This window comes from Hypanus sabinus, chromosome 4 (genome assembly GCF_030144855.1).
Source record: "Hypanus sabinus isolate sHypSab1 chromosome 4, sHypSab1.hap1, whole genome shotgun sequence".
Taxonomy (NCBI): domain Eukaryota; kingdom Metazoa; phylum Chordata; class Chondrichthyes; order Myliobatiformes; family Dasyatidae; genus Hypanus; species Hypanus sabinus.
The window spans coordinates 12,676,659-12,692,246 of record NC_082709.1 but is presented as its reverse complement, the minus strand read 5'-3'; the positions used below and the strand labels follow the sequence as shown (position 1 = coordinate 12,692,246).

At 42.9% G+C, this 15,588-nt stretch overlaps 1 protein-coding gene across 5 annotated transcripts in view; it reads right to left on the bottom strand.

The window, feature by feature from the left end:
- Positions 1 to 15,588, bottom strand: part of cobll1b (cordon-bleu WH2 repeat protein-like 1b) — a 163,820-nt gene that overhangs the window by 59,588 nt on the left and 88,644 nt on the right. For all 5 annotated transcript variants that reach the window (XM_059966438.1, XM_059966439.1, XM_059966440.1 and 2 more), the window contains one exon: positions 2,220 to 2,408. In XM_059966438.1, the coding sequence (XP_059822421.1) occupies positions 2,220 to 2,408 (189 nt within the window). The remainder of the gene's footprint in view (positions 1 to 2,219; positions 2,409 to 15,588) is intronic.

Genomic DNA, 15,588 nt, shown 5'->3' with positions numbered 1-15,588 from the left:
ATCCTGACCACCATATCCCTGGGATCTCGCTGTAGAACTCTGTCCAGAATCTGTTGGACTCCCCTGTGGTATTCCTCAGAAGACAGACATCAGGACCATTGCATTTCCTTTGTCCGCTGGTAAAATCGTGATGTCTGGGTTTTGCTGTAGTGCCTTGAGGGCCAGTCGTTCTCCTTTTGTATTGTTCCATTTCAGCAAAACGCCTCTTTTTTAGGGCCATGAAGACCTCTATTTGTATCTGCTCCGCAAAATCCAGTGGTAGCTTTCAGATCATTTTCTCTTCTCCGCCGATATAGTCCTGATACGATATAGGTCTGGGAACTAGAGCAAAGTTTAGCCCCTTGGCGAGTACCGATTTAGTCACTTTGTCGACGCTTTGCCCAGCTTGATCGATGACAATGCTTTCTGGGTCCAGTGGTGGAATGGCTGCACTTTGTTTAGATAGTTGGAATTGGCTAGCAGCGATCCTTTGTGAAATTAGTTCACCTTGGGCAGTGGTGGACCTGTTGAGGTACTCACAGTTACTAACAGACACTAGAGAGTCGACAATTCCAGTTGATGAGACAGGATCTGTTCACGTCGGTATTCAGAGCGGATCTAATATAATGGACACGCTCCCGAATCAACGCTTGGCTAGCTCATCGCAGAATGCGTTTAGCCGTCAGAGAAACCACTGCAGAACATAACTTCACAAGCTTAGGGATGGTGTCCTTGTCCCGGCATCTCAGAAGAAGGCTAAAGAACAAAGAAGACTCGCCTTCTCTTTACGCAATGATTTAAAGTGACAAATATTATGGTGACCTGGCTTCCCGCAGAAGTAAGTGAAAAGTTTCTAGTGCTTTCCTGGCTCTTCTCAGGCTTCCAACCAGGTACAGGTATTGATTCTAACCGACATTTTGATGACAAACTGGGCCACCTTCATCAGGGATGATGCCCAGGCATATCTAATCCAGTGGTATTTATATCCCCGTAGTCCACCCCTCCTGATTGGTTAGTCCTCATCCAATCAGGTTTCTGCTCTCTCACCTGGTATATAATCAAATTCCAGTTCTTACTTAGAGCGAGACCTTCATCTTAGTCAAAATTTAGAAGCCTGAGAGCAGTTTAATCATCAAAGCACTAGGTCCTTTTTCACTGAGTAGGTACTGTAAACTGTCCCATCATTAGGTTAGGGTTAATCAGCGTTGTGGAGTAGCTGGAGTGGTGGGGCTCGAAGGCCCAGAAAGGCCTACTCTGCGCTGTATCACCATATAAATTCTTAAAAATATCTCTCCGGTGACCTTTTCAAAATGATCCACCCACAACGTCAAAATCAATTTTCTGCAGTTCTTTACATTTTGCTCTTGAGTGAAAAGACCTTTTAAATTCCTTTGGAGTTCACACTAACCAATTCATATTCAGTAAGAACCAATACCCTTCATAGACTGATTTCAAACTGATCACTGATCAATGTTACAGAGTAAGAAACCATCCTATAAATACTATGAAACAGGTTACATTCACACCAAACAGCTTCTATATAATACTGTATACTAGCAAGGTTGCAAAAATGTAACAATTGCAAAAAATGTGAATTATTAGCATGCTCTCAACTTACAGGAGTTAATACTAAAGATTAATTTAGACGAAGTTACATCGCATCATTAAGATCCGCACTGATGTATTCATATACGCTATGAATGCCTAGAAGGGATACAAGGTTGACGCAGTTACTTCAGAACAAACCAAAACCGCTGAGAGACTGAGTGAGGAACTCAACACTGGGTGATGCACTTCTAAATAATTGAGTTCCAAGTCAAAAAATGTATGTTTGATCCTTGACCGCCAAGACAAGTGACAAAGACAAACAACCAAAAATAGCGATAAAAAACTAATGAAACTACTGTTGTGATAGTTGAATTAGTGAAATTAGCGGTCAACAAAAAATATCCATCCCCTACTCAGTCTCTCTCTAATTCGACTAATGGCACAAAGGGTGAATACATGACGACTTATTTACCTGTACCTTGCCCCAATTACCATATTGGGGCATATTACAAATATTACAAATTACCATAACCCGTAATAAAAACATGCAACAGAAGATACAACACAGATAGAAAATAGACACATGGCTCCAACACAAGTTGTTTCATTAATTGCCAGAAAAGAAGCAGAATCTAGAGAGCTGTAAAAACAGCACCAGTGGTGAGACGTGGCAAAGGTACAAAGATAACTACCTTCCATTTACACTGGTGGATCGCTCTTCCCCGCCTGGCAGAACGACAGTTAAATCCATGTGTGAATTCACAACATTGCCTTTCTGTTCCATGGTTAAACTTCCATGCTCTTGGCTTTTAGTTACGGAAGAGCTCTCAACATGCGTGGAAAATGTTGGAGGTGCTGGTGCTTTTGATTTGGGTCTTTTGCTGTTGATAAAAGAGAGATTGATTAGTTAATTTGCTTTGAGCAAAGGAATTCTTTAAAAGCAAATATTAATTTTAATTAACTCTTGGTCAAGGATTGTGTTCAGGCTCCAGTTGAGTGTAACAAACCCATTGGTGTCAATTAATGTGGTGTTCAGAGAGCTATTCATGCATGACAATCACTTGATCACAATGTTTGTGGGACTTTTATCCTGCAGCTTGGCTCAAAGTTTCTAGGCAGAGGGAGTAAGAGTTTGAGGGGAAGTAAAACAAAAAATTTGATATTTTGATTGCTCGTCCTCTATTCCTGCCAGAAGAGTACAGGCTATGCCTATGTTACAAACTCCCCTTGAATGGACACCCATCCATAATGGCGCCATGGCAGTGAAGCACAGCCTGATGCTTTATCAGTTTGGGGTGTTCGGGATTCAATTCCAATATCCACTGCAAACAGGTTTTTATGTTCCTTCCCGTGTGCACGCGGGTTTCACTCCTCCACGTGCTCCAGTTTCTTCCCACAGTCCAAAGACATATCAGTTAGTAGGTTAATTAGTCATTCTAAATTGTCCCATGGTCAAACGCAGTTCCCAAATTGTTACTTTGCTTAATGGGTCATTATGTCAACTCCGTATTTCTTTACAGACATTCCTGATACAATACCAACATTTTCCAACCTAGTATTTTGCAGCATTATGACGCAACACTTTTCTCTTGCGTTGAAATGGATGCTGAAATAGATGGTTATCTAACCATTGTCATCTGTCACATTATCAGGATGCAACTGACCTCCGTATGCCCTTTATCACTCTGAGGTTACATTCTTGGTTAATATTACTCACTCGTTTGTTTCCTATGGTGGGGAAGTCAAGGACCAGAGGGCACATCATCAGAATAGAGGGATGTCCAATTTGAATGGAGATCAGGAGGACCTTCTTTAGCCAGAGTGGTGAATTCATGGAAATCCTTGCCACAGGTGAATGTGGAGGCCAGGTCATTTGGTGTATTTAAGGCAGAGCTTGGCAGGTCCTTGATTAGTCATGGCTTGAAAGGATACGGGGAGAAGGCAGGAGATTTGTTTGACAGAGAAATGGATTAGACATGATGAAATGGCAGTGCAGACTTGATGGGCCAAACAGCCTAATTTTGCTCCTATGTCTTATGATCTCCCATTGCAAAGTCACACTCCACCACCCCCTTTGCCACAGCCAATAGCTTTGAGCCACATGAATTTCCTTGGTTTTCATGAGTATGAAACTCTTGTGAGATACAATCAAGCCACTGTCTTTCCACACTCAGAATGTTCCAGAATTTAGCTGTGCATCTCTTTCTGTCAACACACAAGTCAAGCAGCATCAATGGAGGGGAACAAACCGTCGCTGTTTCAGGTCGAGACCCTTCATCATGACTTGGTCCAAAACATCAGCTATTCATTTCCCTCCATAGATGCAACCTGTCCTGCTGAATTCCTCCAGGGATTGTGTGTGTTACTGAAGCTTTCCAGCACCTGCAGTCACTTGTGTCTCCCTCTTTTTGTCAGCCCATATTTCACTCTTCGTCAGGTAGACTGGAGTCAAACTGCGTCCTGTCAGTGTATCACTCTCATATTCTCTTACGGCTCTGGCGTTCATTCACTCCACTGAGTCTAAGCTGGGTCTACGAACAATTCCACTGTCTATTCCTCCAACACACACAAAATGCTGAGGGAACTCACCAGGCCAGGCAGCATCTTTGAGGAAGAGTACAGTCGACTCTTTGGCCCAAAACGTTGACTGTACTCCTTTCCAAAGATGCTGCCTGGCTGCGGAGCTCCTCCAGCAGTTTGTGTGCGTTGCTTGGATTTCCAGCCTCTGCAGATTTTTGCAGATGCGATTGAAGTCTATTCGTCCAATTATTTCCCTGCTCATGTGTGTATCAACTGCACCCTGACTCTCCTCCCACCCCTCACACAAGGGATAAATCACAATAGCCAAGTAACCTACAATTTGATCAGGGCAGACTGGCTGTGGCCTGCAGTCAATGAATGACACAGTGCTACACTGAACATTCCTAGACTGTTTCAAGGACTCTGCAGTTTGATGTTTAACATTCTGTGTGTTATTTGCTCATTTTTTGCCGTTTAGGCAGTTAGTTCTTTTTCTGCGGGTTGGGTGTTTTTTGTGAACAGGTTCCATGGTGTTTGTTTCCCGCCTGTCTGGGTAGAAGATAAATCTCAGGTTGGACACTGCATACATACTTTGATAATAAATGTACTGTGTATCGTTTGAACATGACTGTGTTTTCAGTTCCTTTAACTCTCTAAGGGTTCCATTTTTAGAATTGTTAGTGCCTAATCTTACTATGAGTAATGTATCTGCAATGTAACATCTTATCCCCTGGTGCTGGTTTTTTTTTATGGCTTACCAACCTTATTTAGTAACCCAAACAGAGATTAGAGCTGATTATTAAAGCAGACTTTATGAGAGGTTATAAAATGAGAAGTGAGAGACAGGAAGACATGACTTAGTCAGGCCAGTGGACAGACACTCACCAGGAACCTGGTCTTCAAAAAGAAAATTGGATAGCACTCACTTATGTGCCCATTTACTACAGATGTTTGTTGGCTGAGATTTTTCGTAAAGCATAGGAGTGATGAGAGAAGTCCATGTTCTCATTCCACTTTAGTAAGTTAGGATATGGACTGGATTCCAGGTATGAAGTGGTTAGAGCAATTGAAGGTTCTGGGCCAGTAGTCACTGGAATTTAGAAGAATAAGTTGGGAGAAACTCATTGAAACCTATTGAATGTTGAAAGGCATAGATAGAGTGGATGTGTCCTTCAGTGGGGAGTCTAGGACCAGAGGGCACAACCTCAAAATAGAGGGATGTCCATTTAGAACAGAGATGAAGAGGAATTTCTTTAGCCAAAGAGTGTAGAATCTGTGGAATTTGCTGCCAAAGGTAGCTGTGGAGGCCAAGTCATTTAGGACAGAGGTTGATAGGTTCTAGATTAGTCAGGGCATGAAAGGTTATGGGGAGAAGGCAGGAGAACAGGGGTGAAAGGGAAGTAGATCAGCCATGATGAAAAGGCAGAGTCCGAATGGCCTAATTCTGCTCCAATGTCTTACGGTAAAGAAGGGAGGGGATGACAAACAGGAACAAGCATTCAATTTCACATTCATAGCCAAAGTTCTGACAGTGCAAAATTAGGAGGGAAGTACAGATGATGTTACATCGGCCACCAATATTTCCAGCTGGGCATGGGGAAGGGGTAATATTGTTAATAACACAATGGAGATCAAGTCACATGTAAATTCAACTTTAGAGAATGCCAATTGGTATGCAAGACAAAGAACTTGTTTTATTGGAGTCCAGCTATATCAACTGCATTCATTATTAGTATGAATTCCCACGCCAACCTGACAGAGAGGGATTGGAGCAAATGGAACACAACTAACCACAAGGTGGCAGTTAAATTCTTTCACATGTTTTTTATCATCCAATACAACCTCCACTGGTTAGCGGCTTCTTGCTCAAGTACAACACACACAAAACCTCAGCAGGTCAGGCAGCATCCATGGAAATGAATCAGAAGTCGTGTTTCGGGCTGAGACATCATCAGGACTGGAAAGAAAAGGGGGAGGCAGGATAAGAGGTGGTGGGGAGGGGAAGGCTATAGGTAAAGCCAGATGGAGGGCAGAGGGGAGAATGAAGTAAGAAGCTGGGAGGTGAAGGTGGAAAAGGCATAGGGCTGGCTAAGAAGAAAACTGATAGGAGAGGAGTGTGAACCATAGGTGAAAGTGAAGGAGGAGGGACACCGGGAGAGGTGATAGGTAGGTGAGAAGAGTTAAGAGGCCAGAATGAGGAATAGAGGAAGAGGAAAGGTGGATGGAGCAGAGGTGCTCAACAAAACGGTTCTCCAATATAAGTTGGGTCTCATCAATGCGGAGGAGGGTACAGTAGACAATGCCTAAAATTTGTTACAGTTTCTAACGGTAGAGCAACAGCTTTGATTGCTTCATCATGGTTATGGACTCCAGAAGGCGAAGGTGTTTGCAGGGTATCACTGCAGACCAGTCACCTGCTTATCAACTAACCACAGGACTGCTAAGATGGCAGCCTGGCAAAGGAGCAATGTCGTCCCAGTGGAGCCACCTTTTCCAGGGCAGTGTTAAGACCATAAGACACAGGAGCAGAATGAGGACACTGGGCCCATCAAGTCTACTCTGCCATTCCATCATGGCTGCTCTATCATTCCTCTCAGGAACCTGCCATCCCTGGTACTCTTGCTGTATCCGGTCAGATTGGTGCCTCCACACTGAAATGCAGAGTCCAAAGCTGAGCTTTTCGAGGACAGCCTCCAAGCGGTTAGTGTGACGCTATTACAGTTCGTGGCGTGCTGGAGTTCAGAGTTCATTTCTTGCGCCATTCTGTAAACAGTCCGTGTGGAACCAGTGAGTCTTCTCTGCGTGCTCCGGTTTCCTCCCACTGTCAAAAGACGTACCGGGTAGGTTGAGTGGTCATTGTAAATGTCCCATGATTACGTTAGGGTTAATCGGGATTGTGAGGTCACTGGGGCAGCATGACTCAAAAGGGCCAACTCCCTGCTCTATCGCTAAATAAACAAATGTGACAGCAATGCATTAGGAGGACTAAGGTCAGATAAATGTCCAAAAGCACAAGGGCAATTAGTTTGACCATTTCCTACAATAAATATCTGATGTCATCATTTGACAGCTTATTTTCGAGACTTTAGTTTTGTGCTTTAGTTTATTAAGCAGTGCTCCTAGGTCAACGAGAAAAGGACAAGGCTGGAGAATGTCCAAATGCAAGTGGAGCACTTCTACGTTTCTGGAGAGAGTGTGGCAGAAAAGGTGATTATTTCATTTGAGGTTCAACAGATGCTGGAAAGCCAAAGCAACACACACAAAATGCTGGAGAACCGCAGCTGGCCAGGCAGTATCTCTGGAAATGAATAAACAGTCGATGTTTAGGACTGAGGCCCTTCCTCAAGACTAGAATGGAAGGGGGGAAGATGCTAGAATAAAAAGGTGGGGAAGGAGGATAGCTAGAAGGTGACGTGTGAATCCAGTTGGGTAGGGAAGGTAAAGGGCTGGAGAGGAAGGAATCTGATAGGAGAGGAAAACGGACCACAGGAGAAAGGGAATCCAGGGGGAAGTGAGATAGGCAGGTGAGAAGACGCAAGAGGTTAGAGCAGGGAAAAGATGATGAGGTAAAACTTTTTTTTAAAACCAGAAGGATAAATTGCTATTCATGCCAACAGGTTGGAGACTACCCAGATAGAATTATAAGGTGCTGCTCTTCCACCTGGAAGGCAGCTCAGGAGGAGGCCACCAATCAACATGCTGTATCAATAGTAAATCACACACTACTTTACATGCTATGTAAAGTCACCTCCATCCTCCAAGGGAAAATAAACTCAGCTTCTCCATTCTCTCCTTTGAACTCAAGCCCTCTAGTCCTGGTAACATTCTTGTGAATCTTCCTTGCATCCTTTCCAGTTTAATCACATTTTTCTAGACCGTAAATAGACAACTGGAACTATATACAATACTCCAGGTCTGATCTCACCAAGGTCGTGCAGATACAACTGGACATCCCAGTTTCTGCATTCAAGGGTTTATTGAGGAAAGGCAAATTTGTGTAATATCTTCTTCTCCACCCAGTCTAACAGTGTTGCCACTTTCAGGGAACTGCATAAGTCTGTCCCTAGGTCTCCCCAAGTCAGGCTGTATTTGACAAACAACGCTTACGGATGCACCCCATTTCTGCACAAGCCTTGAAGCTCTTTAACGTATGTCACACTTTACAGAACTCTGCAATGTGAAAATGTAGAATCATAGTAGCTTCTTTAAAAAGATTAATCACCAGACCCGAACATATTCAAGTTGGTCGTAAACACAAGAAAGTCTACAGATGCTGGAAATCCAAAGCAACATACACAATATGCTGGAAGAGATCTGGCTTGAGTTCTGCTGAAGGGTCTCGGCCCGAAACTTCGACTTCTACAGATGAAGCCTGAGCTGCCGAGTCCTTCCAGCATTTTGTTTGTGTTGCTATTCAAGTAGATGATTAGCATTTGCAGGTACTACCCGTCTTATCGTCGAACACAACTTTCAACCCAGGAAGAGCTGGCTGGAATACTTCAAGTGGAAGAATTGGTACAAATGTGCGTTATCCATAGATCTGCATGCCTTTGATGGGGGATTACTCCACATGCAGTAACATCAGCTCGGTACGTACACTGGCCAAATACTCCACAGAAATGAGATCTCACAAGTGTTATTTAAAAGCCACAAAACATCTGTCGGACCCACAAAAATAATTAATAACACCAATTTCTCATGCTGACAACAGAAGATGCAATGACAAGTGCAATTTAACAGCAGATGTCTCCACGTTGCTAAGGGATATACGTACAGATATAAAAATATTGTCAATAACATTTTGTTTAAAACACACTTAAAGTAAGTTTCATATCTGAGGGCTATATGCACAAAACTGGTCATAGACACATAAATGTCTAAGAATCTGGCAGAGTACTCCATTGGTCAACATGGAGCAGAGAGTGAGTGTAAATATGACAGCAGTAAAGGATGTTGGGAATGGCGAGGGTGGAGTGCCGAGGGAGGGGTATGGGACAGGTGGCAAAGGAGTGCCGGGTGGGGGGGGGGGGGGGGAAGGTGAGGCTAATACGAGTGCAGACATATCCAGCCCTGAGACACCGGGAAAGGTCACTTGGTTCCAAACAATTGGTTTATTCATCATTATATATTAACTCTCCAGTGCTTCCCGTTCCCTCCCCTCTCCCAACCATGATTCCCTTCTCCCTGTCTGCTTCCCACTTCCAGTCCACAATAGAGAGGCGGGGGGGTGGGGGGGGAGAAAAGAGAGAGAGAGAGAGAGAGAGAGAGACACACACACACACACAAACCTAAGACTTTTGCACAGTACTGAAAATGACAAGCCAACAGCAATCAGTAACATTCAGAACCATAAATAAGCTGAAAAGATGTTGTCCTCAGATCATTTATTTCAATTAACACCTTAAAAAACACTCAAAAATGAGCACCAATATTTTCAAAATTTTCACAAGTATAGTCAAGGAAATAGACGTTGTTCCTGATTAATGTATTTATTTATTTATTGATCGAGATAGAGCGCAGAATCAGCCTTTCCAGCCCTCCTGAGTCACAGCGCCCAGCAATCCCGATTTAACCCCAGCCTAACCATGGGACAATTTGCAATGATCAATTAACCTTCCAACCGGTACGTCTTTGGACTCTGGGAAGAATGAATAAGCTCCTTACAGACAGCGGTGGGAATTGAACCTGGGTCACCTGTACTGTAAAGCGTTGTGCTAACCACTACACTACTGTGCATCCCAGTTTGCACTGGCTAGTACAATTTGATTTTCAATTGTACACTCTTGGGAGGGAGGGCCCGTATTGTGCAACAGAATTTCTCGTCTGCCTTTTGCATTCAAGCTATGATTATTTTGTGACTTTCTAAAAAAATATAAATACACACTTCTGAGTGTTGGGCCTGTGACTGCAATGATTTTCCAGCATGTGGCATTTGCAATGTAGGCACAAGAACAGTATGAATATTCATAAACATAACCATGACTGAAAACTATTATGTGCATGTCAAAACAAAGGCAGCCTTATGTATTCCCATACATACTGGGTATTGAAACGGCTAAGAATACTGTGAGTTACATTAAGCAATACCAGCAGCAGCACATGTAGTGACTTAGACAGGATATTAGGTTGCTCCTTTTTAAACAGGCATTGTTTCAAATTCCCCAAATGCATACGATGACACAATAATTCATAAGAAAAGCTAATATTTAATGTTGTGAAGGTGACAAGTTCACATTTGATTCAGATTATTAAAGTCGCACTCAAAAATATTAAAGGAGGAATTTCCAACATACTTTTTCTAAATTTACTGACTTTACCACTGGGGATATCTATTATCTTTAGTAATATTACAATATTTCCATGGTCCCATCTACACTCCACAAGTAAGATAAATGTATTTGTAAAGAGCTTTACTGTAGTAAAAATTATATCTCATATACTGATACAAGGTCACACAGCTGATATTATGTTTACTGGAGAGCTTTAACCCAGATATATCTTCCATCCTTATTATTTTAAGAAAATAAATGTTGAGTCTTAATCGAAGAGTGCTGCAGCACACAAGTAGGCCCATGCATCCGTTTAGTCTAAGCCAAACTATTTTTCAGCCTTGTCCCATCGATCTGCACCTGGACCACAGTCCTCAATACCCCTCCCACCATGTATCAATCCAAACCTCGAATGTTGAAACCAAACCCACGTCCACTACTTCCGCTGGCAGTTTGTTTCACACTCTTACCGCTCTCAGTGAAGAAGCTGATGCACCATCAATAACTCACTCTGAGACGTAAAGGCGAGATATCGGCTTTTATTGACTAGAAGAAGGAACAAGCAGTGAGTGACCACCCTACTACATCCTGGAGACTGAGAGGCCGGGCTCAGGCCTCGATCGCCTTTATACCGGGGTCTATGGGAGGAGCCACAGGAGCAATCAGCAGGGGGGCATCTCCAGACAGGTATATGTAGTTCACCACAGAAGCTCCCCCTCAAATTTCACTTAAACATTTCACCCTTTACCCTTAATCCATGACATCTAGTTGTAGTCTCACCCAACCTTAGTGAATGAAACCTAATTGCATTTACCCTATCATTTTGTATACCTCTATCAAATCTCCCCTCATTCTCCCATAAAGTCCTAACCTATTCAACTTTTCCCTATAACTCCAGTCCTCAAGTCTTCTTGCTTTTACCCAATCTACCAGAAAGGGTAAGATGAGGGAACATGAACCAATCCTCACAGAGGGATCATTAGTGGAGACAGTGAGCAGTTTCAAGTTCCTGGGTGTCAATATCGCTGAGGATCTAAGCTGGTCGCAACATATTGACAAAGCTATTAAAGCAAAACAGCAGCTATATCTCATTAAGAGTTTGAAGAGATTTGGTTTGTAACCCAAAACACTTGAAGACTTCTACAGATCTAGTGGGGAAACCGTTCTGACTCCATCACTGTCTAGTATGGGGGCAGGAGGGGTTACTGCACAGGACTGAAAGAAGCTACAGAAAGTTATAAAATTAGTCAGCTCCATTTTGGGCACTAGCTTCTAAAACATCTTCATGGAGCACTGCCTCAGAAAGGCACTGTCCATTGTTAAGGATCCCCATCACCCAGGACATGCCCTCTTCCAATTGATACCGACAGGAAGGAGGTACAGAAGCCTGAAGGCACACAATCAGCAAATCAGGAACAGATTCTTCCCTCTGCCATCAGATTTCTAAATAGACATTGAACCCATAAATGCTTTTATTGTATTTTTGTTTTTGCTCTATTTTTAATTTGCTCTATTTAATATACATGTATACTTTCATTCATTTATTTTTTCTATATTTATCATGTATTGCAATGTGCTGCTGCTGCTAAGTTAACACATTTTATATACCACTAGCAAAGTTCATCTCCCTCCCTCCCTATGTGCAGCACAACTTGAGACATATTATTGAGGCAATAGAGTTCAGAAAATAACTAACAGCTTTCTTCACTTTGAATCTTTTATGCAATATTATCTGACTTATACAATTCAGATATTCAAAACCAGTGACAGACCAATAAAATGTGAAAATAATGTTGAAATATCAGATAATGTGTCAATTCTGTTGTAAAATTACTAAATAATTGTTGAAGACTGGCTATAAAGTTGCTTCAGCCCATTATATACAGATTTTTGTGTGTATTGAATTTAAGCAGATGAATTAACTTCGGTGTCACACAGAAATTTTGCATTTGAATGTCTGAGCATTTCTGAAAGTACTTTATACCTGTCCTGCTGGCTTACGCAAGTATTTATTAGCTCATTGTTCTGCAAACAGACTTTTTGAAAATACAATAGCATACTACTCACCACACCCCTTTCCCTGAAAAAGGAGAAAACCAAAGCCCGATTGAGGATGCCAGATACCCAAACAATGCAACTCCCAGATCTGTCCTTCCAACAAATCTCTCTCTCTTGGCACCGGTTCAACCATAGAACCTTACTCACAATCAGTACTAACGAAGAAACAGACATTTCCTGGCTTTCTGCAATCGTAATTTGAGGTTTTCCCCTCTGACTTCCACCTCTACCCTAAGCAACTGCCATTCAAGGGGCTGAGCAACCCACACAACCACAACCCCATTCCCCACCTCCTCCACCCAGGCCTGAGATTCCATGAGAGATGACTGTAATAATTAGTACTGCAATATTTAAAAAGGGAGATCACCTTTGACCTTTGCAACTGTAAATTTATTTTGTGCATTAAGGAACCATATGGTTTTCTGCTTCTCTCTTGGTTGCACTGGCCACAGGATAAGACTCAATCTTATCGATGGGGAGGACAGTCTCGATGTGTGCATGGCCTACACACATGGCTTCGCTTTCTCACAGTTTATGTACGAGGGGTGATTGATAAGTTCAAGGACTAAGGTAGAAGGAGTCAATTTTAGAAAACCTAGCACATTTATTTTTCCCGCATTTACAAACTGAGTCCAGTGGTCGTGGAGCATACAGATCCCTTCTTTGTAGAAGTCGGTGTCTTGGACCTCCAGAAATGGTCCACAGTGTGGGCTGATTGATAAGTTTGAGGCCTAAGGTAGAAGGAGACGAGTATTAACTTCAAACTTTCTGCATTTTCACTCAAAGAGTTGAACTGCACGTGCATGTAATGAGAGCTCTATAACTCCTCTCCGTCTACCCTAGGCCATGAACTTATCAATCACCCCCCTGCTGTGGACCACCTGGAGGTTCAAGACACTGTTGTTACATGCACATGCAGTTCAACTCTTTAAATGAAAATGCACAGTTTGAAGTTAATAACTCATCTCCTACCGTAGGCCACAAACTTATCAATCACCTTCGCTGTGGGTGACTTCTACAAAGAAGGGATCCGTATGCTCCACGACCACTGAACTAAGTAGGAGGGGACTATGTTGAAAAGTAAATGTGCTAGGTTTTCTAAAACTGACTCCTTCTGCCTTAGGCCACAAACTTATCCATCACCTCTCGTATATTCTTCTAAGTTTTGGGAATCAGCTGCCTAATCAAACCAGTCCCAGAGTACGTGTAATTGCCTTCATGTGAGAGGAGCATCCTTGTTGGATTTACAAAATGGCAATGAAGGGGTTAACATATTAGGAGCATTTGGCAGCTTTGGGCCTGTGCTCACTGGAATTTAGAAGACTATGAGGGGATCTCTTTCAAACCTACCGAATGTTGAAAGGACTAGATAGGGTGAATATGGAGAGGATGTTTCCTCTGGTGGGGGTATCCAGAAATAGAGGACACAGCCTAAAAATTTTGGGGCAACCCTTTAGAACAAAGGTAAGGAAGATTTTTTAGCCAGAGAGTAGTGAATCTGTGGAATTCTCTGCCACAGACTGTGGTGGAGGCCAAGGCTGTGGGTATAGTAAGGTGAAATTTGATAGTTTCCTGATCAGTCAGGGTATCAAAAAATATGGCGAGAAGGCAGGTATACGGGGTTGAGTGGGGTCCAGGATCAGCCATGATGGAACCAACTTGATGGGCTGAATGGCCTAATTCTATTCCCCATGTCTTATGGTTTTATGGCAATCTTCACCTGGTAAAAACTTGATATGCCCTAAGCTAAAGGCATTTCACTGAGAATGTACTGGGAACAGCACCATGCAACTAACATCGCTTAATAGCTCGAAATTTTGACTCACAACCACCGCTGTCCAATCAAATAAATGCAAACACTGTTCCTAAGCCGGGTCTCACCTATGGAAGTCGATACAAATAGATTCTATAGTACAAATCCTGGTCTTCGTCCGGAACTCCCTCCCCTGCCACTGGACTGCGAAAATGGCCAAATGTCAAGAGGGTAGTTTGGAAAATGACAGCCAGCCAGTTCCAAAGTTCCACATTTATGCCATTTTACACAGGGAGCCTGAAAATAGCAAGAGCCATGCACGGAAATATTGGTAATGTGGTGAACTACATATACCTGTCTGGACACCCCCACCCCCACCCCCCCACTGACTGCTCCTGTGGCTCCTCCCATGGACCCTGGTATAAAGGCGATTGGGGACACAGCCCTGGCCTCAGTCTCCAGGATGCAGTGTGGTGGTCAATTGCTGCTTGTTCTTTCTTCCAGCCAATAAAAGCCTATATCTCGCCTCACGTCTCCAAGAGTTATTGATGGTGCATCAATTACTCCTACAAAGTCTGGATGAATTTGATAGAGCAGTGCCAGAGGCACGATGTGAGCCGAAAGAGGTGGGTGTGGAGGCTTTACTGGCTGCTCGCTCTGCAGAACCTACTATCCCCTTGGCATTATGGAGGCTGCACAGAAAAGAGCCTTAAGGACCGTCAGAGGCTGGGTGCTTTAAGCAGCAAAACAATGTACGTAGGATATAGAGTCACTGAAAAATTCAGCACAGAAACAGGCCCTTCAGACCACAGAGTGTGAAGCTATCGACCTGCACTGGGACCATAGGCCTCCATACCTTTCCCATCCACGCACCCAACTTAAACGCTGAAATAGAAATCGTATTCACCACTTGTGCTGGCAGCTCATTCCACATTCCCATGACCCACTGAGTGAAGAAGTTTCCCTTCATGTTCCCCTTAAGCATTTCACCTATGACCTCTAGTTGGAGTCTCACCAATAACAGAGGGAAAAAGCCTGCTTGCATTTACCCCATCTATACCCCTCATAATTTTGTAAACCTCTACCAAACCTCCCCCCAATCTTCCATGTTCCAGGGTACAAAGTTCTAACCTATTGACCCTTTCCTTATAACTCAGTGAACTAAATAAACCCTGCAATAAACTAAAATTACCAATGACCATTCATTTTATAGAACTTTGAGGAATACAAAATGTTCTGAAACATTGTTCACATTTTGCAATGCAATCAATTAATCTGCTTGTTTAAAAACAGGCCAGTTGACACCAGAGTGACAAATACAGTGGGCTGTATTGACTCGCATACATTGAGCAATAAGTGGATCACCAGCTTTCATTCCAAGTTCAGACATGTTCTGAGGTGGGAACATTGCACAGCTCATGCAATCATTCCTGATCAAGTAAATTTAAATCAAAATTATTA